At 39.4% G+C, this 27,142-nt stretch overlaps 2 protein-coding genes across 6 annotated transcripts in view; one reads left to right on the top strand and one right to left on the bottom strand.

Moving 5' to 3' along the window:
- igf1ra (insulin-like growth factor 1a receptor) overlaps positions 1-24,121 on the top strand; it is a 97,116-nt gene extending 72,995 nt beyond the window's left edge. The window contains 16 exon segments of the mRNA XM_079875102.1: positions 161-369; positions 3,167-3,293; positions 3,422-3,657; positions 3,755-3,922; positions 4,438-4,642; positions 10,405-10,682; positions 10,879-11,021; positions 11,122-11,287; positions 11,394-11,496; positions 11,596-11,666; positions 12,097-12,326; positions 12,544-12,651; positions 12,957-13,119; positions 13,229-13,358; positions 15,547-15,681; positions 18,782-24,121. Of these exon segments, the coding sequence (XP_079731228.1) occupies positions 161-369; positions 3,167-3,293; positions 3,422-3,657; positions 3,755-3,922; positions 4,438-4,642; positions 10,405-10,682; positions 10,879-11,021; positions 11,122-11,287; positions 11,394-11,496; positions 11,596-11,666; positions 12,097-12,326; positions 12,544-12,651; positions 12,957-13,119; positions 13,229-13,358; positions 15,547-15,681; positions 18,782-19,283 (2,974 nt within the window). The 3' untranslated portion in view covers positions 19,284-24,121.
- Positions 1-27,022, bottom strand: part of pgpep1l (pyroglutamyl-peptidase I like) — a 62,855-nt gene extending 35,833 nt beyond the window's left edge. The window contains exons 1-6 of one of the 5 annotated variants that reach the window (XM_079875104.1): positions 26,672-27,015; positions 26,410-26,462; positions 25,939-26,055; positions 25,535-25,761; positions 24,130-24,325; positions 2,434-2,751 (exon numbers count right to left, since the gene is read on the bottom strand). In XM_079875104.1, the coding sequence (XP_079731230.1) occupies positions 2,578-2,751; positions 24,130-24,325; positions 25,535-25,761; positions 25,939-26,055; positions 26,410-26,462; positions 26,672-26,711 (807 nt within the window). In that variant the 5' untranslated portion in view covers positions 26,712-27,015 and the 3' untranslated portion in view covers positions 2,434-2,577. Of the gene's footprint in view, positions 1-2,433; positions 2,752-24,129; positions 24,326-25,534; positions 25,762-25,938; positions 26,056-26,409; positions 26,463-26,671 lie in introns of those variants that run through there. The other 4 variants (XM_079875105.1, XM_079875106.1, XM_079875108.1 and 1 more) reach the window with 4 other exon arrangements.
- Positions 27,023-27,142: the final 120 nt, after the last annotated feature.

Genomic DNA, 27,142 nt, shown 5'->3' with positions numbered 1-27,142 from the left:
CTTCAGTTGTTGTTTTCACACATATCACATTCATCACGTGAATAACCAGATCCGATCATTCTCATTCCTTTCTTTGCTTAGATTATACTTACATTAGAAATAATACATTTAGTATTTAATACTTAGTTGTTTCGTTGTGTGTGTGTTTTTCCTACTATAGGATTTATGCATTCTATGCGGTGGACAACCAGAACTTGCAGTACTTGTGGGACTGGAGTCAGCACAATCTGACCATTAGAGCTGGGAAACTCTTCTTTCGCTTCAATCCCAAGCTTTGCATGTCTGAGATCCAGAAAATGTGGGAGAAGACTGGCGTAAAGCAGAAGATGGAAGAGGACGACGTTCGTAGCAATGGAGAGCGAGCAAGTTGTGAGTAGACAAAATACTACTCCGATTCAGCAGTGGCAGAGCACCACAGGAAACACTTTAGCTGCTTTTCCACCAGCTAAAGTGTTTCCTGTGGTGCTCTGCCACTGCTGAATCTGCAGTGCCAAAGCTAAAGGAATTTTATTTTAAATGAATTGATATTTTCCCCACTCTCAATTTCATGGCCTTCAGAATATTTCGTTTTTTGAATATCTGAACATGCACTATATCAAAAGAAAGAATAGACCCTCTACCCTTTAAACAAAAAAGCCTGTTTTATTCTAGCTCCATCCATTCTTTTTTATTAACACTTGAATGTGGGTAAGTTTCATAAAAAAGTAACACTTTGAGCAAAAAGCTGAGAAAATCACGTGTTTGTCAAAGACTACATGCAGATCGGATTTTAGAACGATGATCAAAACATTGATGGAGTAGATTGAGTCTATCAACAACCTAATGCTTGCATAGTCATGAACCTTGTCCTGGGTCGACATTTCATTCAGTAACGTTAGGCAGTTTTGATTGATATGCGGTTTAATGTTGTGATCACGTTATTTTACATATGCATATGATTACATATGATATCGCTTGTTTCTGCATCTTCTTCGCATATATTTTGATCAGGAGATTCAAAAGATATGTAATAGCGCTTCCTACCGTATAACAGTGAAAACACGGAAAGCCGGAAAATTCCGTCAATGTTGTCTCACAAATTATGAAAATTTCTGTCAATGGCAAGGAAAGAGTTAAAGTTGTGATTTTGAAGTAAATGTGATGAGATAAGACGACAAACATAATGTCAAGACAACATGTCTTTCTATTTTGTTGTCTTTGCTGACTGCACTCAAGACTCTTGAACAATTGACAGGTTTCTTTAAAAGAATAACTTAAAAAGTGTCATAATGTCACCGATTCTGTCAGAGCAGTTACTGAATCAAAATTTAATTGTTTAACCATTTGGTTGTTTTTATGACAGGCTGTAGTTAAAAATACACATTTGCGCAAAATAGATTTCTGTGATTAATAATCATTTAATGAAAAAAAAGATTTCATTATAATTTATTAAATAATTAATCGAAATAATTTCAGTATAATTTCATCAATAATTGAAGGACATTGAATTGTAAATTAAATATTCTATCTGTAAATAAAAAAATATCATACCTATATAAAATTGTTTTTTTTTTATTAGAAATTTTTCACACTTCAAATTATAAAGCCAGGTGGCTTCTGCAAACACATGATTCTAGAGCTTTTCTCAGAACAGTAACATTTTTGCAATTACTTTAAACCAACTGATGTCAAGATCATTTTTAGTAGATGTAGAGTCAGTTAACAGTCCTTAGAAAGTGTCCAAATACTTTTTATCTTCATTTTGAACAGTATATATATATTGTTTTATTATTTATATAATGCATTGGCATTTGTAAGTGAGGCTTTAATGTCCACATACTTTTTAAGGCAGTTGAACTGGTTGGTAGACGACAGCATTATCTCTCTACAAAGACATCACTCAAGACTCTTACATTTACATTTTAATTTAATTAAATTTGTTTAATAAATAGATATAGAATAGAAGAGAAAATGTTAGTATTAATGTATCAAGTGCTGCTGAAAAAGATGTGTCTTTAGCCATTTCTTGAAAATGGCTACGGACTCAGCAGCTCTGGTTGAGTTTGGCAGATCATTCCACCAGCAGGGAACAGTCAAGGTAAAGGTCAGAGAAAGAGATTTTGTGCCTCTTTGAGATGGCACCACAAGACGACGTTCACTTGCAGAGCGCAAGTTTCTGGATGCCACGTAGGTCTGAAGTAATGAGTTTAGGTAAAAGGGTGCAGAGCCAGTGGTTGTTCTGTAGGCAAACGTCAGTGACTTGAATTTGAAGCGAGCGGCAACTGGCAACCAGTGCAATTTAGTGAGGAGAGGAGTGACGTGTGCTCTCTTCGGCTCGTTAAAGACCACTCTTGCTGCAGCATTCTGGTTCAGTTGCAAAGGTTTGACAGTGCAAGCTAGAAGACCAGCCAGGAGAGCATTACAGTACAACAAGCGCTTGGACAAGGAGTTGTGTAACATGCTCTGATAGGAAGGGCCTGATCCTCCTAATGTTGTATAAGGCAAATCTGCAGGACCGGGCAGTTCTAGCAATGTGGTCTGTGAAGTTCAATTGATCATCAATCACAACGTCAAGGTTCCTGGCTGACCTTGAAGGAGTTATGGATGACAAACCAAATTGAATGGAGAAGTTGGTTGGTGTAGTGTTTGGTTGGCCGGGACCACAAGCAGTTCTGTCTTTGCAAGGTTTAGTTGAAGGTGGTGGTCCTTCATCCAGCCAGAAATGTCTGTCAGGCAGGCTGAGATGCGAGCAGCTACCGTTGGATCATCAGGCTGGAATGAGAGGTAGAGTTGTGTGTCATCAGCGCAGCAGTGACAGGAAAAGCCATGTTTCTGAATCACTGATCCAAGTGATGACATGTAGGATCTTAAAAAGCATATTGCTCCCAGGGTGTCCCAGTCATTCTTCTGTACCTGCTCTATTATGTGTTTGACAGATTTCTGCATAGGGCAAATTCGCTTTGAAGAACGATGATAATGGCTTATTCAATGTGGTCGTATTTTTTCCGCAGAACATAATTGCTCTGACTCTAGACTGGTGAGACATTAACAGAAGTGCCTTTTCTAATACCACTTTGATTCCTAGAAGCTTATGAAAGATGGAAAGGCCATGGCACAGTCTTATATTCAAGTTGAAGAACTCTTATGGGTGCTTTTAGTTAAATCTCTCTTATGACCCCTCTTCTAGGTGAGAGTTATATTCTAAAGTTCAAATCCAACCACACTCAGAGTACTCGGATAAAGCTCACTTGGGAGCGATATCGACCACCTGACTACAGAGACCTCATCAGCTTCATCGTGTATTACAAGGAGGCGTAAGTTTCAGACTGCTAGAAGTTACTATTATAGACATATTATTCACATCGAGTTTGTTAGCAGAGTTGTGATGAAACATTATGTAAATGTATACTGAAAGCATCTGTGCGCTGTTGTCTCGATGTAGACCATTCCAGAACATCACAGAATTTGACGGACAAGACGGATGTGGTTCTAATAGCTGGAACATGGTGGATGTGGACCTTCCTCCAGAGAAATCAACAGACCCAGGGGTACTTCTGTCCCCTCTTAAACCCTGGACACAATATGCCGTCTTTGTGAAAGCCGTTACCCTGGTTGTGGAGGACAAGCATATAATGGGGGCTAAGAGTGAGGTTGTCTACATCCGCACCAATGCATCAGGTTGGCTTCACCACTATCCCTCCTATATCCACCTAATATCCAGTATCTAATCTACAATTTGAAGTATTACACCAACTATTATCTTGCTATTCCACAGCGCCATCAATGCCCCTCGATGCCCGTGCATATGCCAACTCCTCCTCATCCCTGATGGTGAAGTGGTCTCCTCCCATCTCTCCCAACGGAAACAAAACATTCTACCTACTCCGTTGGCAGCAGCAAGCAGAAGACCGTGAACTGTTTCATCATAACTACTGCTCTAAAGGTAAGTGTGCACATTTAACGTGCACTTTTGCTTCGTCTAATGTCTACCTCTAATCTTCACCCGTCGGCCCCCTTCAGCTGTTATTTCAGCATTGATATATACAGTAGTCAACATTTAAAGTGGTTCAAAAAAGTTGTCCTAAGACAAGAACGGGTATTGTTCCAAATTCATGTATAACTCTGATAGGTTTTGATCCACTTCAAATGTAAATGAGTGTACATTTATCCCAGTTCCTACATTGTTACTTGCCAAATAAATAAATGGATTTGAAAAATTAATTTCAGTTTAAATTATTTATTTTTTGTGAGAAGAAAGAGACTGTTTAGTGAAACGAGACCAAAACCTAGTTCAGCTATGTGGGAAATCGTGTGACTAGGCCCGTTATTATGCCATGGCAGACTTTATCAATCAGATATTAGGTATTTCAGAAAATTGTACAACAACTTTATAAATGTGTGCAGCTTGTGTTCTTATTGCTTGATCAGTTTAGTCTGTGTCATTGTTTTGTAATACAGAGCTAAAGATCCCCATCCGCATCTCAGCCACGGCTTTGTCGGACATGGAGGGCGACACAAAGCCTACCAAATCAGATGTTAGCGGGGGTGAAAAGGGCTGCTGCCCCTGCCCAAAAACCAAGGAGGACCTAAAGGCGGAAGCTGAAGACCGATCTTATCGCAAAGTCTTTGAGAACTTCCTGCACAACTCCATCTTCACACCCAGGTATGACGCATGCACTGATGGCACTTTCTGAAGCTTTTAGATCGTATCAAGTGGTCAAATGTTTGGTTTAGTGGATTCTTGGATCTCCTGCTATTTGAAAACCTTTATACATCCCTGCATGGTACCCAAATGCCTAAATCCGGTTTAAATGTTTGATTTTAAAGAAATATTTTTGCTTCACTATAAAGTTGAATCAACACTTGCTGCAAAATGTTACCACACAAGACAACATTTAAAGTGCCCCTATTATGGATTTTTGAAAATGACCTTTCATGGAGTGTGTAACATAGCTCTAAGTGAATGAAAACATCCTTCAAAGTTTTAAATCTGAAAGTGCACCGTATATAAAGTTAATGTCTTTCAAAAGTAAGAGTCGACTCTGAGTCAATGAAATGAATCGTTTTCAAACGAGTCGTAAGCCGTTTCGTTGTGACGTCAAGACAAACATTAGCATATTGCCCGCCCACTTATTGCGCGCGCAGACACCAGGGAAAACTTGAAAACCCTCAAACACTGCAGCTGATTCCTGTGGATACTGGACAGCATCATGTCGAGAAGACGCTGTGCTCTACAATGTGAAGGTAAAGCCAGTTTTTTTTTTTTCATTGCCCAAGGCAATTAAAATTCATCTTTACCATGATACCACAGCAGTATAATCCTAAACTTTTGCTGTGTTCCCTTTATTTTACTGACGACTGCTTCTCAAATCTCGGAGTTCAATGCAGGATTCGCTAAACCGCTTGCTCTTGAAAGATGGTGTTCAAAATACGTAGTTTTGAGTTTTATATTGTGTAGGTCTCCTGCTAACTGGCTAACTCACATTATTACTGTCTTACTGAAATACTTAAGCTAATAAGTTGTGGGCCATTATTACTTAAAACTGTGTCTATAAATGCTACTTTGAGGAAAGATTAAGCATGGAGCAAGATTTGTTTTACCAACGTTTGTTACATCAATCATTCACACTAGAGCTCGGCTAATGTATGCACAGTTATTGATACAGTTTCCACGTTCAACGCAATAAATTAGAAACATACTCTGTAAATAAATAAGTACAAGTAAAATAATCGGTTTGTTGATGTACATGCACTTGTTAATGCTGATGGTGAGGAATTACAGTTGCAACATCTCATAATGTACCTCAAACTGAGTAGCGTATCACTGAGAAACGTCCTGCTCGAGTCGTCCTTGCGATGGAGCCTCGGGTTGAATAACTAGTTCTTCCAATGATTCATTATTGGACTCGCGCTTGGATTGATATGGTAAAATCAACGTCATTGTTCGCTACTGTGTTTAATTCACGCATAATAGCATAATAGGGGCACTTTAAAGAAAAATCTAGGTTGAAGTGAAACACTTCACATTTTAGTGTGAAAAATTAGCTTACCAACCTTACTAAAAAGTTCAGTTTTACAACTTTTATGCCATGACTACATAACGCCTAAAATCATAAATTGACCGTAAAAATGTCACTTAACGGCTCAAATACAAGAAGTTCAACAGAAATAATTTGTATTCAAATGAATTCATATTAATTACATTTAAATTCATTTGAAATACATATTTTTTAAAAAATATTATAAGATTCACACTTCCGCTTTTGAATCCTCAAAAAATGAGCCATTCACTGTCATTGTAAGTGCCTTACAGTGAGTTTTGCTTTTTTTAAAGAAAACGAGAGCCGAGTTGAAAGTGTTTTTTTTGGTAATACACACAAATGCTTTAAGACGTTTTTGTAGACTTTTGAATGACAAACAATTTTTGTAGTGCGTTGACTTGCCAGTTGATGTCCAATGTGAAATCTGGGTCCTGATGGAAAACTACTGTTCTAGCGTACTGCAAAGGTTAGGTGAACCCTCAGTAGGAACAGAGGCTGGGTTACTCCCAGCACTTTCTGCCACAGTTTACAACAGTGGTCTGAAGCCCTTAATTTTTTCAGTCTTCCTGGAGAGCGTATATCAAAGCGGGTCTGAGCTCATGGTCTTGAGGCGGCTTGATTTCATAGAATCAAAACCAGAATTTTGGAGGCCCAGACCGAAGCCTAATTATTTCGACATGGGGCTGACAAGATCAGAACAAGAGGTTTTGGAAAGGGGTAGGTGCCAGCAGCGGAGGCTGGAGCAGAATCAGATGGTGAGGGGGGAAAGGTACGGCTCTGAGAACTCCAGGCCTGTGCGGCCACGTTGTTTGTTGCTGGGGCGACGGTGGCGGTTGCATATTAAGACTACAGCAGGCTGTAATTTGGGATGCACAAACAGACGCAGACTGGATTAATGAGACTGGAAAGCAGCCGCTGGCTCAGGGCTCGCTCCATGTTAGGCTTTTGTTTGCTGAAACGAGGAGTGACGTCTGCATTGTGTTATCTGTTTACCTTGCTTGTGGCGTCGGATGTTTTCTTGTCTCATGCAGGCGAAGAACGGCACACAGGAACCTGTTCAGGTTTACTTAGACGCATATGCTTTGAGACTTTCCGAGGGTTCGTTCAGGACATCTGCAATCAGGCTTTTTTGTGGGTTGTTTATTTGGTTGCAAACGTGTGTGTGTTTTGGGGTGGGCCGGGCCGGGGTTTTGAGTCATGAGTATTGATGCACAAATCGATGTCGCCAAACATCTTCTACCACTTAGTTTCCCCAAACGTCTGCTTTTGGAGCCTTATTTTCATCAAGGTAATGGTTTGCGGTTCACTCATGGACGGCGTGATGCACCGTCAACCCGTCTCTCCATCTCTAATCGATTGAAAACAGACTTTCTAAATGTAAATATGCTTTCCCTCAGTAACAGGATGCTCGTGAGGCATCATTTTCTCCATCACTGATGACTTTTTATTTCCATCTTGACCCCAGCAGCCCTAGGGTGTCCATTTTGAGCCCCCTCACACTGTTTGCATTTGAAATTGGGGAGACAGATTTGTCACTGTCCGTCCCCATTGAGCACACCTCATTACTGACATCAAGACTTAAGGAAAAGGCCTCTGAAACTGGTCGAGTCTGAGAAAAAAAGAGATGCTCAACACTTGAATGAAGCGGATATGTTTTTCCATTCAATGGTCGTCTCCCTTTTCTCTTCCTCTCGCCTGCTCACTCTCCCTCCTTCCTCAGACGCGTTCTTTGTTTCCTTTGGAGTGTCCGGCTCCTAGGAAATGTACAGCAAACCTATGTGGAATGTTAATGAATTCCAAAGGAAGAGGAGGTGTGGACGTGTCATCTCCCCTTGCAAACTCCTCCTCAGCTGATCGGCCCTGTAAAGAATGCCCGTGTCATTCTTGAGCCCTGTGGTTCAGCAAAAACTTGAGTTTGCGCCAGGGGATGTGAGGTGTTGCCTATGCATCAATAGGTGACTGACACGAAAGCCTTTCTGCCTGGGAAAAGCAAAGACTGGACGTGCTGCTGTCAGTGTTGCCATTACGCCTTCTGACTGAGGTTTGCTGGTGCAAAATCTTCCCTCAGGACCCTGTGAGTCTACATGTCTGTTTCATTCTTGCTACAAGCCTGACCTTTTCCTAGTCAGCGGTCTGTGCCAAAAGCAATTAGGTTAAAATTAGCAGTTATGGCCATAGACAAGAGGCAGATCCTATTCGTGTTCAAGCCTAATTGGGTTAAAGGTTGCTAAAGAGTATTTTATACATGTACTTAAAACACAGCAGGGTTTTCTTTGCACTTGATCAGTTGTTGTCAGCGAACTAGGTGTTGATGTGATGCTAGGGTGACAATATGATTTAATCTTCTACAGTAAACACCCTCAAGGGAGATCTGAATCCCTAGTTAGTGAGTATTAAATAGTGTCCAATTGCTTCCAAAATCCCTTATCATAAATCATGGAGTGCTATTCACTGGAAGTGACATGGAATGTGGCTAGGGTTGATTTGATTGTTCCTCCCTACAGCGTTCTGTGTTGGCTTTTATTAAAAGTTTCCACTCACACACATAAAGCAAACACACACAAAGATCTTCTCTCATTACTGTCATTCCTCAGTTGATTAATTTGAGCTGACAGAATAAGGCTTATAGTAATGTTTAAACTTTTGTAATCATCAGTGGGTCAAGTTCATAATTGCTTGTAAATTTGCTTCTTGAAGACTGTTGAATAGGACACTCATTGCGTGTCGCTATGTCAGTCTGGAAAAACACCTTCTGTTGCACCTATGGAGCAAAACACCTTTTTGCAAATGCAACAGGATATTTTGTATAGCAGACCCAAATTTGTCCCAGTTTAGGGACAGCACATCAATTTAAGAATCAGTTGATGAAGTTGGCGGTACACTGAGAGAAAAAGTCTTAACTCTTCTGGTAATTGGCCAAGCAGCCGCAGTTCAATACATCAGTCTATTCAATTCCCAAACTGTTTTTGACAAAAGCTGAAAACTTGTGTTGTCTTGTGTCGTCTCCACTTATTGTCTGTCAGTCTTTGTGTCTGACACTTTTACCACTTTCCTCTCTTGTATTTTGGCACTCTGGGGTTTCCCTCATGTCCATCTCAAACCATCCTGTCTTTCTCATCTGTGATGGATCGTATTGTTTGGTCTGACTATTGAATCTTTACAGAGATCCTGAGCGAGCAAATCGTTACGTGTCTCCTAAAAGTGGCTCTAGGTAAGGTTATGGCCCTGGCCTAGTCCTATTTGTGAAGTGGCAGTGGGTCAGTTGGCGTCTGGTAAGCTCTTGTGGTTGCTGCTGACTGCATGTCCTTAGTGGCGGCAGGGTTGACCTGTAGCCAGTGCCTTAGTTTGCTTATCGCCTCATGCACTGTCTCTACCGTCAGAGGCGAAGTCGTCATATCATTATTATGGATGTTCTATGTTTGTTCCAAATATGCCTTCCCATTTCATTTTCTCATCTGCAAAAATGTTTATTGTATGTGTATTGCTTCATTTGCAAGTATATATTTTATAGTAAGCAATGACAGTGCATATGAATGCTTCGTGAATAGACTTTTGTTTTATATCTGGACATGAAGGAGAAGGAGAATCAGAAAGAGAGGAAAAGGTCAGGGTAGAAACAAGAGAGTTAACAGTTCTTGGATCCCAGCTCTCATTTCATTTTAAAACTACCAAATTTTCATGAGGGATCAGTCCCAGCCTAGCTGGATACATAGCAGTCATAAGAATTTAAAATATCTCATTATTCAGGATGATAAATGATGGATAAGATCCAGAAGACAAAAAGGGAGCTCTGTAGGCTGTAGAGTAATGCAACTATCCTCAGTGTTACTAAGAGACCTGTTAGTAGGCCATTAGAGAATTAGGCTTTCACGTTAAAGGAAGTGGTGTGTGTTGTAGAGTAATTGTGCGCAGTAATTGGCTTTTATGCTTTTAAACCAGTGAAGACTCTGCTGACAAAGGCTGACTGCACTATATCTTTCTATTATTTCTTACTGTTATTTTCTACTTCATTTCCTTTTCCTCTTTACTTTTTTCACCTTTATTTTCTTGCCCCACTTACTGTCATTTTTTTATTTTCTTTCCTACCTTTTTCCATATTTTCCTTTCCTAATCTCATTTACTGCTCCCTTCCCTTTCCATCTTTCATTTTTCTGCTTCTGTTATTTTCCCATTTCCTTTCCTTTTTCATTGTCATAGACTACTTCCCTTTTCCTCTTTCCTGTCCTTTTCATTTCTTTTTTCCCATTTTCTTTCCTTTTCCTCATTCCTTTTTTGTTTCCTATCCTTTTCCTTTCCTTTCTTCCTCTATTTCCTTTGCTTTTCCTTCTCCTGTTCATTCCTCTCCTGTCATCCTCCTCTCTAACACTTTTATTCCATGTCTCAGACCTCCAGACAGGAAGCGTCGAGACCTGTTCGGAGTGGCCAATGGCACACTGCTCCAAGGTGCAATCAGGAACATCACAGGACTGGAGAGTAACATCACTGACCCAGAGCTGCAGGAGAAAGAGTATCCTTTCTCCGAAGGCAAAACCCATGCAGAGTTCATGGAGATTTCCAACCTGCAGCCCTTCACTGTGTACCGCATCGACATCCACGCTTGTAACTACAAGGTCCACCGTTGCAGTGCTGCGGCTTTTGTGTTCTCTAGAACCAAACCAGCAGGTCAGTAAAACCAACAAACCAAACTTGTGCACAAATGATTGCATATCCAGGCCAACAAAATATAAAAATTCCAGTAATTCTCCACTCTGCCTGCAGCATGACTTGTTAACAGCAATTAAAACTGAAATGCAATTGAAATCTTATTGAATTACTGTAAGAGAGCACTGGCCTTGAGCACTATTATGTTCTTCTCCAGACAAAGCGGATGATATTCCGGGCACTGTAATTCAGGAGAGGGATGAGAAAGTCGAAGGAACAGTGCTGCTGCGGTGGCCTGAACCTCATCACCCTAATGGACTGATCCTCATGTACGAGATCAAATATCGTCTGGGAACTGAGGTTAGTGTGACAACTAACTCATACACCATTAAGAAATAGTTCAAAACTGCAGCCAAGGCCACAAACCGACTGTGTATGTATGTGTGTGTGTGTGTTTCAGCCTGAGAAGCATGAGTGTGTATCACGGCAGCAGTACAGAGTGCTGAGAGGAGCTCAGCTTAGCAATTTGGCCTCTGGAAATTATTCCACCCGAGTCAGAGCCACTTCTCTGGCTGGGAATGGGTCTTGGACTGAACCAGTGTCCTTCTATGTGCCACCACCTAAAAGTAAGGAATGCATACATGATTTAATTTTTAGGAAGAATGTAGAGAGACCTGTTTCTGTAATGTTTCAAAGTTTTTAATTCTGTTTGAATATCCTTCTCTTTTACAGTAAATTATGGTAATGCCTTCTATCTGGCCATCATCATCCCTGTTGTAGTGCTATTTTTGCTCACTGCAGTGATCAGCGTTGTCATCTTTGTCACCAAAAAGAGGTTGATGCCCCATCTATTCAAAAATAGAATTTATTTCAACTTCCAGTGTCCAGTCCTGTTTTTCATTTTTTTTTTTTTTTTATGTATGTTTGCTTTCAGGAATAGTGACAGGTTAGGAAACGGTGTGCTCTATGCTTCTGTAAACCCTGAATATTTCAGTCCTTTTGAAAGTGAGTATTATGGTTTAAAAACCAGGTCGTCTTTAAGTGTTGCACTGCCAAACAAATGTTTTTTAAATTTGTATTTGTGTCATTTTCCATAAAAAAAAAATACTATAACATTAACACAAATAATTTCATAATTAGAAACAAAATTGTGAGATTTGTTAAAAACAAACAAACAAAAAAAAAAAAACTTTTAAAATATATTATTTTATTTCCTAGTAAATTAGCAATCCATATTACTTGAATTACTTGTCACAGCCATAATTAATTGTCTAATCATGAAATCATCATGAAAGTTTCATGATTAGACAATTAATTATAATTGTCCAATTGCCTCATCATCTGGGTTTGGCCAAACAATACTGTATGATTTGTTTTTTTATGTTACACTGCACTCCTTGTTTAAATGTGCTGACTCTTATTTCTCCAACCACAGTGTATGTACCAGATGAATGGGAAGTGGCTCGGGAGAAAATCACAATGTGTCGTGAGCTGGGTCAGGGCTCCTTTGGTATGGTGTATGAGGGCATCGCAAAGGGCGTTGTCAAAGATGAACCTGAGACCAGAGTAGCCATCAAGACTGTAAATGAATCCGCCAGTATGCGTGAACGCATTGAGTTCCTGAACGAAGCTTCAGTTATGAAGGAGTTCAACTGTCACCATGTGGTAAGAAAGAGGGCACAATCTCATCAAGCAGTGGGTTTTGCCAACAACAACAACAAATATTTTTTTATGTATTAAGTGTTATCATTTCTGTGCCACCAAACAAATGGCAAAAATAATGATGCTTTTTAAACAGGTTGCTCAGACACAGGTTTCTCAGTGTTTTCATAGTGACTGTGTTATTTCAGTTCTTTTTTTCTTTGTACCCTGATTGGTTTAGGTGCGACTTCTGGGTGTGGTTTCGCAAGGCCAGCCCACTCTAGTTATAATGGAGCTGATGACACGGGGTGATCTGAAGAGCTACTTGCGTTCTCTCCGTTCAAAAGAGGTATGGAAACATCCTGTCATATCTGCCTGCACAAACATCCTCCCCAAAAATGCTCTAATTGTTATCCCATAATTTATCTCTATACTTCTTTTTAGCTTATTAGAATACACTTTTACTTCATAACGTTTATTACGTTTATTTTTGTTCTGCTCTGATCTATGGGCTACATCTTATCTTTTAGTTAATGTTCAGTTTTTCAAAGTTACTCAATATGTCAGTCAGCTCTTCATAAAGGGGTTAGAAGTGCAAGAGAGAAACAGAAGTGTTGAATGCAGCATTTGTCCTCTTTTTTTTCCACCATGTAGCAGGGCTCTAGCAGCCAGTCTCTGCCTCCGCTGAAGAAGATGATTCAGATGGCCGGAGAGATAGCGGACGGGATGGCATACCTCAATGCCAACAAGTTTGTCCATCGAGACCTGGCTGCCAGGAACTGCATGGTTGCTGAGGACTTCACAGTTAAAATCGGAGGTAAGTCTCAGTTTTTAAGGAATATATTTGAAACAAGATTTGATTGAGAGGTGTGACTGGCCTTTCAAAGCTTTCTTCCAGTTCATGTTTGCTCTCTTTATGCGTTTAGACTTTGGCATGACAAGGGACATCTACGAGACTGATTACTATCGCAAAGGAGGCAAAGGGCTGCTGCCGGTCCGCTGGATGTCCCCGGAGTCTTTGAAAGATGGAGTGTTCACAACAAATTCTGATGTCTGGTATGAGCTGCCTGTCCTCTCTGACACTTATCTTCACACACACACACAAATGCAAAACTTTCTGTTGCTTCTCTGCATATAGTGTATGTGTGTGTGTGAATTGATCTGCGCTTGCATGTACAGTACGTTACCAGTCAAACATTTGGACATACATTAATATTAAAAAGTTTGTGGTCTGTAAGATTTTTTTAATGTTTTGAAAGAAGCTCATCAAGGCTGCATTTATTTGATTGAATATACAGTAAAAACATTAATAGTGTCAAATATTATTACAAGTTAAAGTAACTGTTTTCTGTTTTTATATATTATACAATTTAATTTATTCCTGTGATGCAAAGCTGAGTTTTCAGCAGCAGTTACTCCAGTCTTCAGTCACATGATCTTTTAGAAATCAATCTACATGATTTGGTGCTTGAGTAACATTTCTTATTTTTTTAAAGCAATTATTTGAAATCGAAATCTTTTGTAATTATATACATATCTTTACTTTTGATATTTTACAATTTAATGCATCTTTTCTGAATTATTCTGTTGCAAAAAAGGAAAATGGAAGTGTAGGAATTATATAGGAACCAAAAAAAAAAAAAAATCAAAACTACCTCATATTTAGGTTTCTTCAAAGTAGTTGCCTTTGGTATAAGTTGGGGTTTTATGATGTCTCCTTTTGTGGGACCCCCTTCCTAAAAAATAAAGAAAGTTTTATATTTTAATGTATAAACCCTGCAAAAAATACTTGCAACAAATTAATAATTACAACAAACTTTAGTCTAAAACTTAAGTTAATAGATTATGTTAAGAAATTCATGTGCAAAAAAATATATTTGCCTATAAAAAAAAAAAAAAAAAACTGAAGTATAAACTTTTATCAAAAAAAGTTTCATTTATTAATGTGTGTCCAAAATTTGACTGATGAAACATTTTTCCATCTGATCAGCGGGATGTTCCATCAGAGACACAGTAGCCCCTCTCCACCACAGGCCCCCTACTGTCCAGAAAGCATTGAAACGGTCTCTTTATTTTTCTTAATACGAAAGGAAGCCTCATAGGCTTATAAGAGGTGAAAACCCTTTCATGTTTTTTTCCACTGATGTTCTGTGTCAAGGGAGAATATGCATCACTTCCAGACATTCTTCCAGTCCCAGCCAAGCGAAACGTGCCCAAACACATTGTCTCTTTGTCTCAGACAGACTGTCTCTCCACAGCCTTAGTCCCAGCAGCGGCGGTTCAGTAGAACAGTCACGGTGCCATAGACCGACTTCTCCAATTCTGCAGTTTCCCAATCTCCAGCGTCCCACAGCTCTGTCACTCCGTGCGCTCCTAACCTCCTCCAGATGTTTGGTAATGATGGGGTTGGTGTGCCAGCGCAGACCCGCCTCCCTGTCCCTCCGTCCGTATCTGCTGCTTTTGAAGTCCCTGAGATGAAAAGAGTCACCGCGAGCTCCCATCTCGTACTCCCATAAACCTCGCCGTTAGGTGTCTTTATTTGTTTCCTTCCCCTGAAAAAGTCCCACTCTAATGCGGTTTTGTCTTTCAACACGCAGATGTTGCAGCCAATTAGATGCAAGTCACTGTTGTAATAGCCCTGTTTTAAAGGGTGTTGAGCTTTGTCTCAGATCCCTGGCCAGTGTAGAAAATTTGTCCTCGGAGAACTAATGAATAACGACTGGCAACAGTGTGCTCTTTGTGTGGTTTTTATTTGGGGTTTGCCGACTTTCTGGTCCGCTGCTGCACTTTCTCACCGGCCGCCGGCTAATATATGGACTCATTTTCATTAATGAGGAACACAGGGCTAACAAAAACACCACACTAAAAGAGAAAAGTTCAGGTCAGCGGCTCATGCGGTGTTCGCGACTTTTGTGCTGTTTTGAAAATGAGCATTTTGTTGTTCCATGCTAGAAAAATAAGGAAATGCGTTGATGCGTCCGCAGCTTTTCAGTGACAAGCGCTGCTTTTAGGCTCCGCGGGACTGCAATTGTCTCAAAGTGCCTCTTCATGCATCTCTTGACCTTAAATGGCCTCATTCCTTTCCTCTCCGTCCTCGTCTGACTGGATTGAGTTATTTGATGTTTACGGTTGCTGACGTAATTGGACGTAAATGGGTTTTGTGACATTTACCATGATTTACTGCAAGTGCCTTTGTGTTGCTTCTGCAGAGTTATTTTATTTTAACCAGTTCCTCTTTCTTCAGGTCGTTCGGTGTGGTTTTATGGGAGATCGCTACTTTAGCAGAGCAGCCATACCAGGGCATGTCCAACGAGCAGGTACTGCGCTTCGTCATGGAGGGAGGACTGCTGGATAAACCCGACAACTGTCCCGACATGCTGTGAGTCCACCAACTGCACTTTGCTCCCAAACTTGGCACTCTGCTTTACACTGTTAACCCTTTGTCCTCTAACCGGCTCTTTTCTATTTAGGGATGCGATATCACGTTAAAATGTCGATAGTATGTCACCAGATGCTGCTGCTAACGTCTTGCCAGGCCAAAGCCTGACTGGTGCCATTTGCGTCACGGGTTAAAAGGAGACAGGTGACATCATGTTGTCAAAGAGCTTCCATCCATAGAAGGGAGAATGCGCGGTTCCCAGGGGGTGACAGTAACGGTGACCCGCGCTGCTCCACTTTTTATTAAGAGCTTCTCGTACTTATCTTCGCATCTTCATGTCTGCCTGCGTCACCGATCTGGTCTGCCATTCTCCTTTTCTGGGCTGATGTCAGTAGCGAGGCATGAGGTCTATCTGTCCGTTTCTCTTGACCCCTTTCTCCCTCAGTCACTCTTTCTTGTCTCAACTGTTATGGAAACACAAACCCCCGGTTTCCATGGCAGCTACATTGTCCTGATTGCACGAGAGAGGAGGATTGAACATATGCTGCGCTGCGCTACATAGCTAGCGCTGTAAAAACGCTGAAGCTTTGTCATCTGTATCTCATCATTACACTCAGCTAAACATCATAAAGTCAGGATGTCGGCCTCATTTCTATGATATCATGAGAATTTAAGTATTACTTGGCTGAAATACAAGGGCAGGGATTCAGAAATAGCATGTAGATCTCTTGAACACTTGCTTGAACAACGCTCATCATGTTGAGCTCAATACTTGGACATTTTTATCCCAAAACTGTGTAACAATAATGTTTTTGAAGCATTTTTTAAATTGTATATTATGGATACATTGTTTTTTTGGGAAAAAAAAAAAAGGTTTTTAGTTTTTATATTTCATCATTGTCCTTAATGGCAGTCAGAAGCTCTGTTCCAAAACCTAGTGAGCTGCCTACCTAGACAGCATATTAAGGCATCATAGTCATGCTCGTGACATAACGATTCACTCAAAAGTTTGGAGTCTGTACGATTTTTTCCAAATGTTTTTTAAAGTCGTATATTCTCAATAGGGCTGCATTTATTTGATCCAAAATACAGTAAAACGCTAATATTGTGAAACATTATAACAATGTAAAAAATAAAAAATAAACTGTTTTCTATTTTAATATATTTGAAAATGTAATTTATTCCTGTGATGGAAAAGCTGAATTTTCTGCAGCCATTACTCTAGTCTTCACTGCCACATTATGCTAATTTGGTGCGCAAGAAACATTTCTTATTATTAATGTTGAAAAGTTGTGCTGATTAATATTTATGTGAAAACTGGGATACATTTGGGATGCATAGAACATATAAGATTCAAAAGAACAGCATTTATTTGATATAGAAATCTTTTTAAACATGAATGTCTTTACCGTCACGTTTGATCAATTTAATTAAGGCATCAACACACTTATCCTTCAAAGAGAAGGCAATCCCAGAATGCATTGACAAGCTCAGTGAAAAGCATAAAATTGAAGACATGAACAGACTGAACAGATATGTCATTATGAATATGTAATTTAATACTTAAAAGTAGTGAAAATTGTTCAGATTTGTGTGAGAGCTGTTTATTTTTATCTTGCCATAGGCTTAAAAACATACTAACATCAAACTCTTTTGGGATTAATTTTGAGTCGAGTCTCTCATGCCGACTCAGAGCGCTATTTGTGGAGTTGCTGGCTTTGTAGAGCTCATCAAATCATTAACTTATGAGGTTTCCTTTCAGTTAGTATGCTGCCTTAGAAGGCAGCCGCCCATAGAGAGAGAACGTAGACAGGAAGGTAGCTCAATGGGTTTTGGAAAAGAGATAGTGAGTGCAGACAGTGGGCAGGATTTATCACATTTTATGATTGGGTTTGAAATCACTTCAGTGAGAAATGACAGATGGCTTCTGCTATGAATTTGTGATCCAACAAGCGGTAAAAAGGAAGGTTACTTGCAAACGCCAGGCCTGTCCAAAAAAACTTGTCGTCGTTTTGAGGGAACATCTCATAAGTTGAAACCACAAAAAAAGTTTAACTTTCCGCCATTAACTTCCAGTGCAGTATTTGACCTGATACTGTGGAATGTCCTTGCGAGAGAGTTCCCAGGTCGGCTCTGAACCTGTGACTGGAGGTCACTTAAAATGTATTTCAGTGGGATAGTTAGTGCTGAAACTATTTGTAGCTTGTTTGTTTCTTTTACCAAGATGGTGGGATAGTACCACACCAAACTGTTATGATCATAGGTTTTATTATTTTGTTTTGTTTTTTTTGCTTCTCATGCATCCTCAGTTGTTCAAATGAGACAGGTCTGTGGAGGTTTCAGGATAGTAGTGCACTTCTCAGTGTGTACAACCACAAAATGTTCTAGAAGTTGTCTTCTCCACAACACTCCTGTGTGTTCTAGCTGTAGTGAACACTGCCACCTGTTGATGGGTGGAGTTTTTAAGTGTGAATCACCTGGGTTTATGAGATTTTATTGAATTTATATTGCTGGTTTGCACTGCAGTATACGAGTATGAGATTTGTACATGAATAGAAGAGTTGTGCATTGCCTCTGTCACAACCACAATGCTGAAATGTTGCTATATTTCAGTTATAATGTCCATTTTGCCGAAAATCTCTCTCTCTGCTAATTCTTTAAACGAATTCTGCAACTCGACTCTAATTTTCATTCAAGTTGTTCCATTTTACTTCAGATTTATTTTAATTAGCAAATCTTTTTAATAGTTTTAGTTTACGATAAAATCTCTGTATACAGGTCAGAGTTTTAGACTGATTCAAACTGGTAAATAATCTTTTTAAAGTATTGATTAAAAGAACTGGCTTATTCTGGTCATTTAATTCCAGGAATCAGGCTTAACTGGCCATGCTGTACATTTTTGATTCACTAAAATGAACTGGCTCTTAGGAATAATTTGTTTTGCAAATCTTTTGTTTTTTAGTGTGCATTATTTGCAGTTCACAGTCAGTTTATTGCATCACATCAAAAATAGTAACTTTCATTTCTAATAGTTCATGTGACTTCTGATCAACTTTCTTTAAATTCAAACTATAACGCTATATGTGTATCTGGTCTACAGGTTTGAACTGATGCGGATGTGCTGGCAGTACAACCCTAAAATGCGACCGTCTTTTCTGGAGATCATCAACAGCATAAAAGAGGAACTGGAGCCGCCCTTCCCAGAGGTTAGCTTTTTCTACAGTGAGGAGAACAAGCCCCCCGACACAGAGGAACTGGACATGGAGGTGGAGAACATGGAGAACGTTCCACTGGATCCTGCTTCCACGTTAGCCCCCTCCTCTCAGGGGAGCAATGGGGCTCAGACCCAGAGTCCACAGCCGCTCTCCCCAGCTCAGGGGCCCGGGACGCCAATGGGGTCTGCCCTAACCCCCTCCACCTCACCGCCCTCCTCCTCAGCCTCTCCGGGCCTTGCCTTAGACAAGCACTCAGGACAGGTAGCAGCAAACGGGCCAGTGGTGCTGTTGGGGCCGGCGTTCGATGAGACGCAGCCCTACGCGCACATGAACGGGGGGAGGAAGAACGAGCGAGCGCTGCCACTGCCTCAGTCATCGGCCTGCTGATCACGACTGCTCAGTTTCCCTCTACTCCTCACACAGGGTACCCAAATTTCCCTCGTCCCTTTGTCTACATGGTCATATGTGTTTTTTCTTTCATTCTCGAGGAATCAAAACCCAGGGCTGACCATGGCGTCGACAACCAAAAGGACGGTGTCCTTCCTGGAAGTCAGTGGATCAGTTTGTTCAAATGATTTCGAATGATGGAGGATGTTTCGGGCGATTGGTGACAGAAAAAGCCTACAAAAACTCTTGCAATATTTAAGTTTTCAGAATGAACCACCACACTAGAGAGGCCTGGCTTTCACTTGTGTGAAAAAAACTGTTTTAATGTTTTCTAAAGGAAGAAAACCTGCCAGTTCATTGTGAAATAAGAGAGACAAGCATATTAGCCAGCAAGCCCAGCCCGTGAACGCTTTCAGGGTGCATACCAGTGTGTTTTTATACAAAAATACACATTCACCTCTTCAGCGCAAGTACATTTCTTCCTCTAAAACTGTCACACATTTCTCTTTCAAAATGGCGCAAGACTTTCTTAGCTGCGATCGATTGTTCTCAATCAGTGATTGGTCATGTTACTGGTTGAATCCACCCTTCTACTTAATCCATTTCAAGGGTGTTTGTTTGAGAGTGAGGTGGGCTTTTTTTGAAACTGCCAAATTTTTTGCCAAATCAAAAGTTATTTATCATTACATCACACCCCAACCCACCCCCCCATCCACAGCTGACTTTTCAAGGTTGCACTTTGAAGTAGCGCAATCGAGGGACTAAGCTCTCATACTGTCTTTGATGGGGGATTTCTGGACCTCATCTTTTACAATCAGCTTGAGTTTGTAAATCCTTCCCCTTTCCCCTTTTTATATGAATCTGATCTTCAACTATTGCATGGCAGTTCCTGCTGCACACACCATCTGTGAGCTGAGCCTCTGTGAAAGCAATGCCTCAAGTCAAAAGGAAAGAGCACGGCGCTAATCGCGAAGGTGAAGAGATTGGTGCGCTGCAGAGGCGTACATGAATTATAAGGGATCAGCTCGGTCATGAAGCAAACTGAGGGGCTTCATCTGTTTTGTGTGATGAGTGAGGCATTGTACACAGCAGGTATTTTTTTAGACTAGTCATTAGTCTCTCTGTACAAATCATATGATTCTGAGAAGGGTCTTACAGTTCTATGTTAGACCACAAGATCATTTACATACAAATCATTGGTTTGAGTCACTTTTGATAACTTTTTTACAGTTCTGATGTTCACCTCTTTGTCTGTACAGAAAGAAGCTGCTATTTTTCTTCTTTTGTGGGTGTTATATATATATATATATATATATATATATATATATATATATATATATATATATATGCGTATATGGAAATCCTTCAGGTTTAATATTTTATGATCTCCACTACAGTCCATTTTCTTATGCTTTATACTCTTCTTGCAAAAAAGAAAAAAAGAAAAGAAAAAAAGAGAATAGCAATTTATTTTTTTTCTCCCTAAGAGGTTGTCTGCATTGCCACATGTCCATTGCCTTGTGTTTAACATTTCTCTATAATATTATTATTATTATTATTAATTATTATTATTATTATTATTAGTTACAACAAACTCCTTTAGCTCTGCATGTGAACTTTAGGCACCCTTGATAAAGTTGTCTACCATTGCACCTGCTCATGAGGTGCAGCTCAATCTCAGGTTAATGTTAAGGTTTTGTTCTCCAAACATTATGTTCCCATCATAGCTGATTCCACCTCAGCTTTTAGTTGCTGGCCTCTCCTTACAGTGTAGTAAACCGTACAGTATGTCATTGTCCGTGCTCATGCCTCCTGCCAGGCATTGACATGGAAGTTTTCATTTACATTTCTTTACCCTCATAGACTTGTTTTTGTAACCCATTCATGTAACTGAATAGCAACTAACAGGGCTAATCGGGTTGTCTTAATTTGTCTCGCATATGCCAGCCAACCAACCAACCATATGCCAACGATTTTATAAATCCATGCAATGAACACTAACCTTCCTGATGAAATATGCCATCTGTAACCAAATAAGAATCGGTTCAAGTTCAGAGAAGTGATCGGTTTCTTCAAAGATTGCTAAATAAAACAATAGGTTTCCCTGGCTAGTTGGCTTTAAAAAAAAAAAGGTTAGTTTTGAAGAATTTCTTCATGTGTATTTGGGAACGTTACCCAGGACTTATTTATCCTGTCTTAGAAGGCTATTTTCCCCCTTTGAAGGGGTATTTATTTAATTTCCTGTTTTTTTTGTGTGTGTGCGTGTGTGTGTGTGTGATACCAGTTGAAATCACTGTACAAATGCCCTTATGATTTAGTATAAAGTCAGATTATAGATGCATTTTCCATGATGTCATGACTGGGGGACTTTTTTTTTTCATTTCCTTCAGCATCTATCTACCTCATTCTCTTTTACTTTTTTAAATGTGTAAGTATATGAAATGATAAAATACATCTCGCTTTCTTCTGTAATGGACAACTTATCATCATCTGTCATGTCTCTGATTAAAAAAAAAAACTAACAAAAAAAAAAAAAACTCTTTAAGCACCACAGAGTACAAGCTCCCAGGAGTGGAGAGAGAGGAAGTCATGGTGTGAGCTATCATGCCAATGGGATTCCTAATGGTGTGTCTATTGCATCCCTTATCACATGCCTGGCAACGCAAAAATCGCACTGCTCTTGATCACACTGCAATACTTTTATAAATAATCGTGTTAAAATACCTAATTCACCAGATGGTTTCATCATAATGGACCTTAGAGATAAAACAGTTCTTTGCTATCAGCTATCAAGTGTTTTTTTGTTTGTTTGTTTGTTTTTTGGTATTTAATATTCTTCTTCACTAATCACCCCTCAATTGCCATCTAATCAATAAAACGGCTGTTCATAAAGGTTTACGAGCGCATATAATATCCTCATATTGAGTAACTTGCAATGAGAGCAAGACTTCAACAAAAAAACAGTCCAGTCCAGATATGATGTTGTCATTGAAAGCTCTACATAATCTTAAATTTTCCATTAGTTTAAAGGATCTTATTTAGCAAGAACTCATTTGCAGCATCAACGGAGATCATGGCCCTTGACATCCAGTTTCCCAGCATGACCTTCTTCTGCACAACAATGTCAGTCTCCTCCATCTGTCAATGGCCTATAACTGAGGATGACTTTAATACACTGATAACTATAACATTATAGGTGAATCTTCCTTCTCTTTTGCTGCAGTCTGCTCTAATACCTTTTGGCCAAAGCATCTAAACGATCGAATGCATACTGTGGATTTCATAACACTTTCTCACAACAAACCAGTGGATTTTTTTTCCCTTCTCATAAACCTACCTGGAAAAAGCATTCCAACTGATTTGTTTGGTCAGATGCACCCCATATGTCTAGCGAGTACAATATATAAAGGGCCAATTGTTGTCGGCGTATTCATCTACATCATTCTCTAGAGGGAGAAAGGGCTGTAGTTTTGCCTCTCTTTTCTACTGCTGCTGACAACATGCTGCTTTACAGAGACTACAAATAGTCTTGCCAATAGCATTGGGTAGATGGTGGATCTAAGCAACATGCTTTCTCTCTGCGAACAACCGTTAAAAACAGATGGGTCAGATGATTAAATTGCAAAGAGGATTCAGAGAAAGTCACGGTCTTACAACCCCTGGCCGTTCTGTTTCATGGCACTTAAAATATTCTTTGAGTCTTTTTTCTTTTTTTTCATCTTTTGAACTCCAGGGGTTGGAAATGAGGGCGCTTGTAGAAGATACCTGGTCGGGATGCTGAGAGGCACATTGTTAGAAAAGAATATTATTGTGTGGTACAAGACGATCGAAATAACCATTCTATAAAAGCCCTTGTGCTTGTATTGTTGCGTATGTATATGGGTGGGAGTGTATCACATGTAGATGTAGTGATTAAGATTTTGATGTGTTTATAATGGAAAATTATAGATATCACTATTTATTTCTGCTTCTTTTTTCTTCCTGTAATGAATATGGACAAAAGCATTGGCCTGTTGCAAAGTGAATGTCAGTTTTCATTGAATGCTGCCAAGGTTCCTTAGTTACCAGTAGGTTACAGTTCTACAGAAACACATACACAAATAGGACAGCGATGTCCAGTAGATTACGGGTAGTCATGACACAGAGAGAGAGAGAACATGACTAGAATTTCAAATAAAAAGAGACAAGTTTACAGTAGAAATAGCTTATGTTGCAATGAAAGTTTTCTGCAAACCTGAAGGTAGATTGACTGAAAGATTTTTTTCCTCAACTATCATGAGAACTATTATTATTGTATTATATTTCTTCATCATGCAAAACCTCAGGTTTAGAACAGATGCATGTATGCATTTTAATTGCAATAATGAGCTTGAGGTTTCACAGACATCATTTCCCAGGCACTGTTGTTTCTGCTTGGCATTCCAACAAATTTCAAAAGGGGCCTTGAACTACTGTACTGAAAAGAGTTTAATAACACTTTATTTACCTTTCACAAAAAAACGAAAAAAAGGAGAAAAATAAAAATATCTCTGTTTCATTGCATTGATTGGTAGAAACTGATGATGAAATGACTTGGCTGGTACTCTCGTCTTCTTTTAAGTTATGTATCTAAGGCCTCCTGTTTTTCAGTTTTCTCCTCACCTCCAGTTGAGATGGTAGACTTTTTACATGCCATTGGCTTAATGTATATCTGAAGAATTTTCATGTATTTTCTTTTTTTCTTAAATTTTGAATTAAAAAAATGAATGAGTCCTGAAGTCTTGTGTCAAGTGTCACTTATTGAATTTCCACTATGTGGAACTATGTCTACATGACAGGATTGTGTTTTATGGAGGATGTTTTCTACCTGTGTGCTGTCCACGTACTCTGAGGTTGTGTGTGCAGAGCTGCCCAGCTGGCGTAACAGAGCGTGGATGATGGTCTGGAGTTGTGGTACCAGTCTCTCTGGGCTTGCCAGGCTTCCTGAGGCTGGCACGTGGATCAGCGCAGCCTTTCCCTGCCCAAGGTACAGTGAATAGTAGTATACAAAATCACACAGGTACCTGCAGAGAATTATGAGAAAAATATGAACGAATTCACAAATGGAGGAAAATAAACTGTTGAATTACAGTACCAACTTTTGTATCAACAACAGTGTCCTTTTTCAGGACCTTAAAGGGATACTCCACCCAAAAATGAAAATTCTCACATTATTTAATGGAAGGATGTACTGGATATATGACTTTTTCAGATGAATGCAAATTCAAAAACAATACATCCCTGCAAGTCCATATAATGGAAGTGTATGGGACTTCCAAAGTTCCACCAAAGCGAACCCCATACAATATTTGGGCTGTTTCTATGGGCTGCTACACAAGCCGTCCACCATTTTGTAACGGTCCGTGAACACTCGAGAGCAACCGTAGTAAGAGGCATGATTGTATCTTTCTGCAATAGATATCAGCAGATGATTTTGCAAGATGAAGGCATTAGTTGACACGACATTAAAAAGTTACCATAGTTTAAAAACATGTAATATTGAGTTACCATATATAAAAACACAAACCAACACATTCTCATCAATGAAAGGTTATCCAACTTCTTTGAGGATTTAAATCCCGGTGGTTTCACGACCAGAAGCTGTGCAATACTGTGCCATCATTGATTTTTAAGGGGCGGTCACACTACACATTTTGTTCCATTGACTTCCATTCATATGCACGAGAATGTGTCAAACTGGAAATGCAAGCTCATGCGAAAAGGTTCTTATTATGCTGCATTCCAAAGTTCAAGTTTGGTGAACTCTGACCTGCGAATTCGCATCACGTGAAGATGTGTGACCAGTAAAAGTTTGATAGGTCACTTCTTGGCTGAATTTAAAAAAAAAATCGTATTTTTGCAGTAAAGTAGAGTAAATTGTATATTTTTTCATTTTTAATATAATATTACTATTTGTTAATTGTTATATGTTGAATTCATGTTTGTAAAAAAGACACTGCAGTGACATCATATCACGACCGTTACAGTGTCCATAGAAATTTTGTGCGCTCAAAGTCTAGTGTGTGTTCCAAGATGGGGGACGTGCCTATGTGTATGGAGCGGTCGAATGTGGCATCTACATATACACACATCTACGATGAGTAAATGAAAGAATTTTCACTTTTGGGTGGAGTATTCCTTTAAATCAACACATTTTTACAGATAACTTGAAATTTTTATAGATGAATTATATTTTCAAGTTTTATCCATGAATCAAATTGTTAGTCTATTACCTCCCAGCATCCCTGGAGTAGATGACATCAAGTCCCATATTTTTTAAATGCTTGCTAAGGGATCTCATGTCTATGATAGAGTCCAGTCGTCCGGGTCCTCCCTCAATACAGCAGTGATGAACAGGGAACAGACCACTCACATCCCTGTCTTTGTAGCAGTGGTTCTTGCCTGTTTGCTCCAGTGTGATGCCTTTGGATCCTGGGGCTATGCCCAAATGGATAACAACCTGCCCATCACAGCGAGAAAATGTCTCTGTCATCATTTTGTATCAAAAGTAAAATGTTTTAGTTTTAAGACATGTCATCTCAGATGCTGTAAACTTCTAATCTGCATCTCATAATCACTTCTCTGTTATGAAGTGTTTCATCAAGACTTGGTCTTTGTATAAATATTTGTTTGTTACCTTTGGAGTCATTGCTTGCCAGATATCATCAAGAACTTCTCGTGAATTTGCATAACTGACAGGAATCTCCATAATATGGACATCTATGCCCAATCCAAGTCCTGCCATCTTCAATCCCTGCTCAAATAGCAAAGTGTGGCCATAGTGTGTGTGTGTCCATTTTACTGACCAGAACTTATAATGACTTTAAGCACATGGGGTTTGTACCTATTTGTATTCCTATAGGAACCTGAAAATTGGCATTTTATTCAATATTAAGCTACAAAAAAAGACAAAAGCACCATTAAGTAAAAGAAAGGTGTAATTTATTCTTCACGGAAGAAAATAAATAACTGTTACTGCCTTTACATGAGGGTGAGTAAAATGTTCATTTTTGGGCGAATTACTTTAATTTGGCCAAATTGCTCAAATTTAATTATAAGTATCTATGTAAAAGGGTAAAAATGGCATTGTTTTACTATTAGGGCCTACCTTAGCTGCCTCCCAACTTGGATTCACTACATATTGTCGGAAAGGGGCAAAACCTAGTAAATTAGAAAAAAAAACAAAAAACAGCATTAACATACATAAAAGCAACAGAGCTGACTAATTAGGCAACACTAATAACATGTTCTTTAGTATATTTACACAGCGAAACTATATTAACTAAGAGACAACTTTCACTCGACGAAATAGTTGAATGCGTCAAATTACCGCCCCAAAATAAACCACCTAAGTTAACTGTTAACGTTACCTGTTACAACTACAGTTTCGCGAGTAGTGTCCATGTCCATCGAGATGAGATTTTATTAAGTTAAAAGTTTTTACTTAAAACGCGGTTTACTGCCTTTCTCGTTGGTCGTAACTGAAGACGAAAGTAACTATGCTGTACTACAGTATATAGCCTATATAACTTAAATGTCTTGAATAGGGCTATAACCGAACGTGACTGCGCAAATTAGGCTGTGAAGCAGTGCATTGTCCGTTTTTCTCCACATGGGAGAGCCATCTCATATCCCATCATAGAGCTAAAGACGCACTACTTCAAACATCTTGAACAGGACAGAATTTGTACAACCTACCATGGTGAAGGATTGGGTCATGAATATTAATTAGAGCGGGCTGACGTTATTAAGCAAGCGTCCAATCCTATGATCCAGTCACATAACCTAATTAATATTCAACTGTTTCGCGCACACTTGCCAACTGCAAATCACAAACCCTA

The sequence above is a fragment of the Squalius cephalus genome (assembly GCF_949319135.1).
Source record: "Squalius cephalus genome assembly, chromosome: 6".
Taxonomy (NCBI): Eukaryota; Metazoa; Chordata; class Actinopteri; order Cypriniformes; family Leuciscidae; genus Squalius; species Squalius cephalus.
This window is presented reverse-complemented; position numbering and strand designations above follow the sequence as displayed.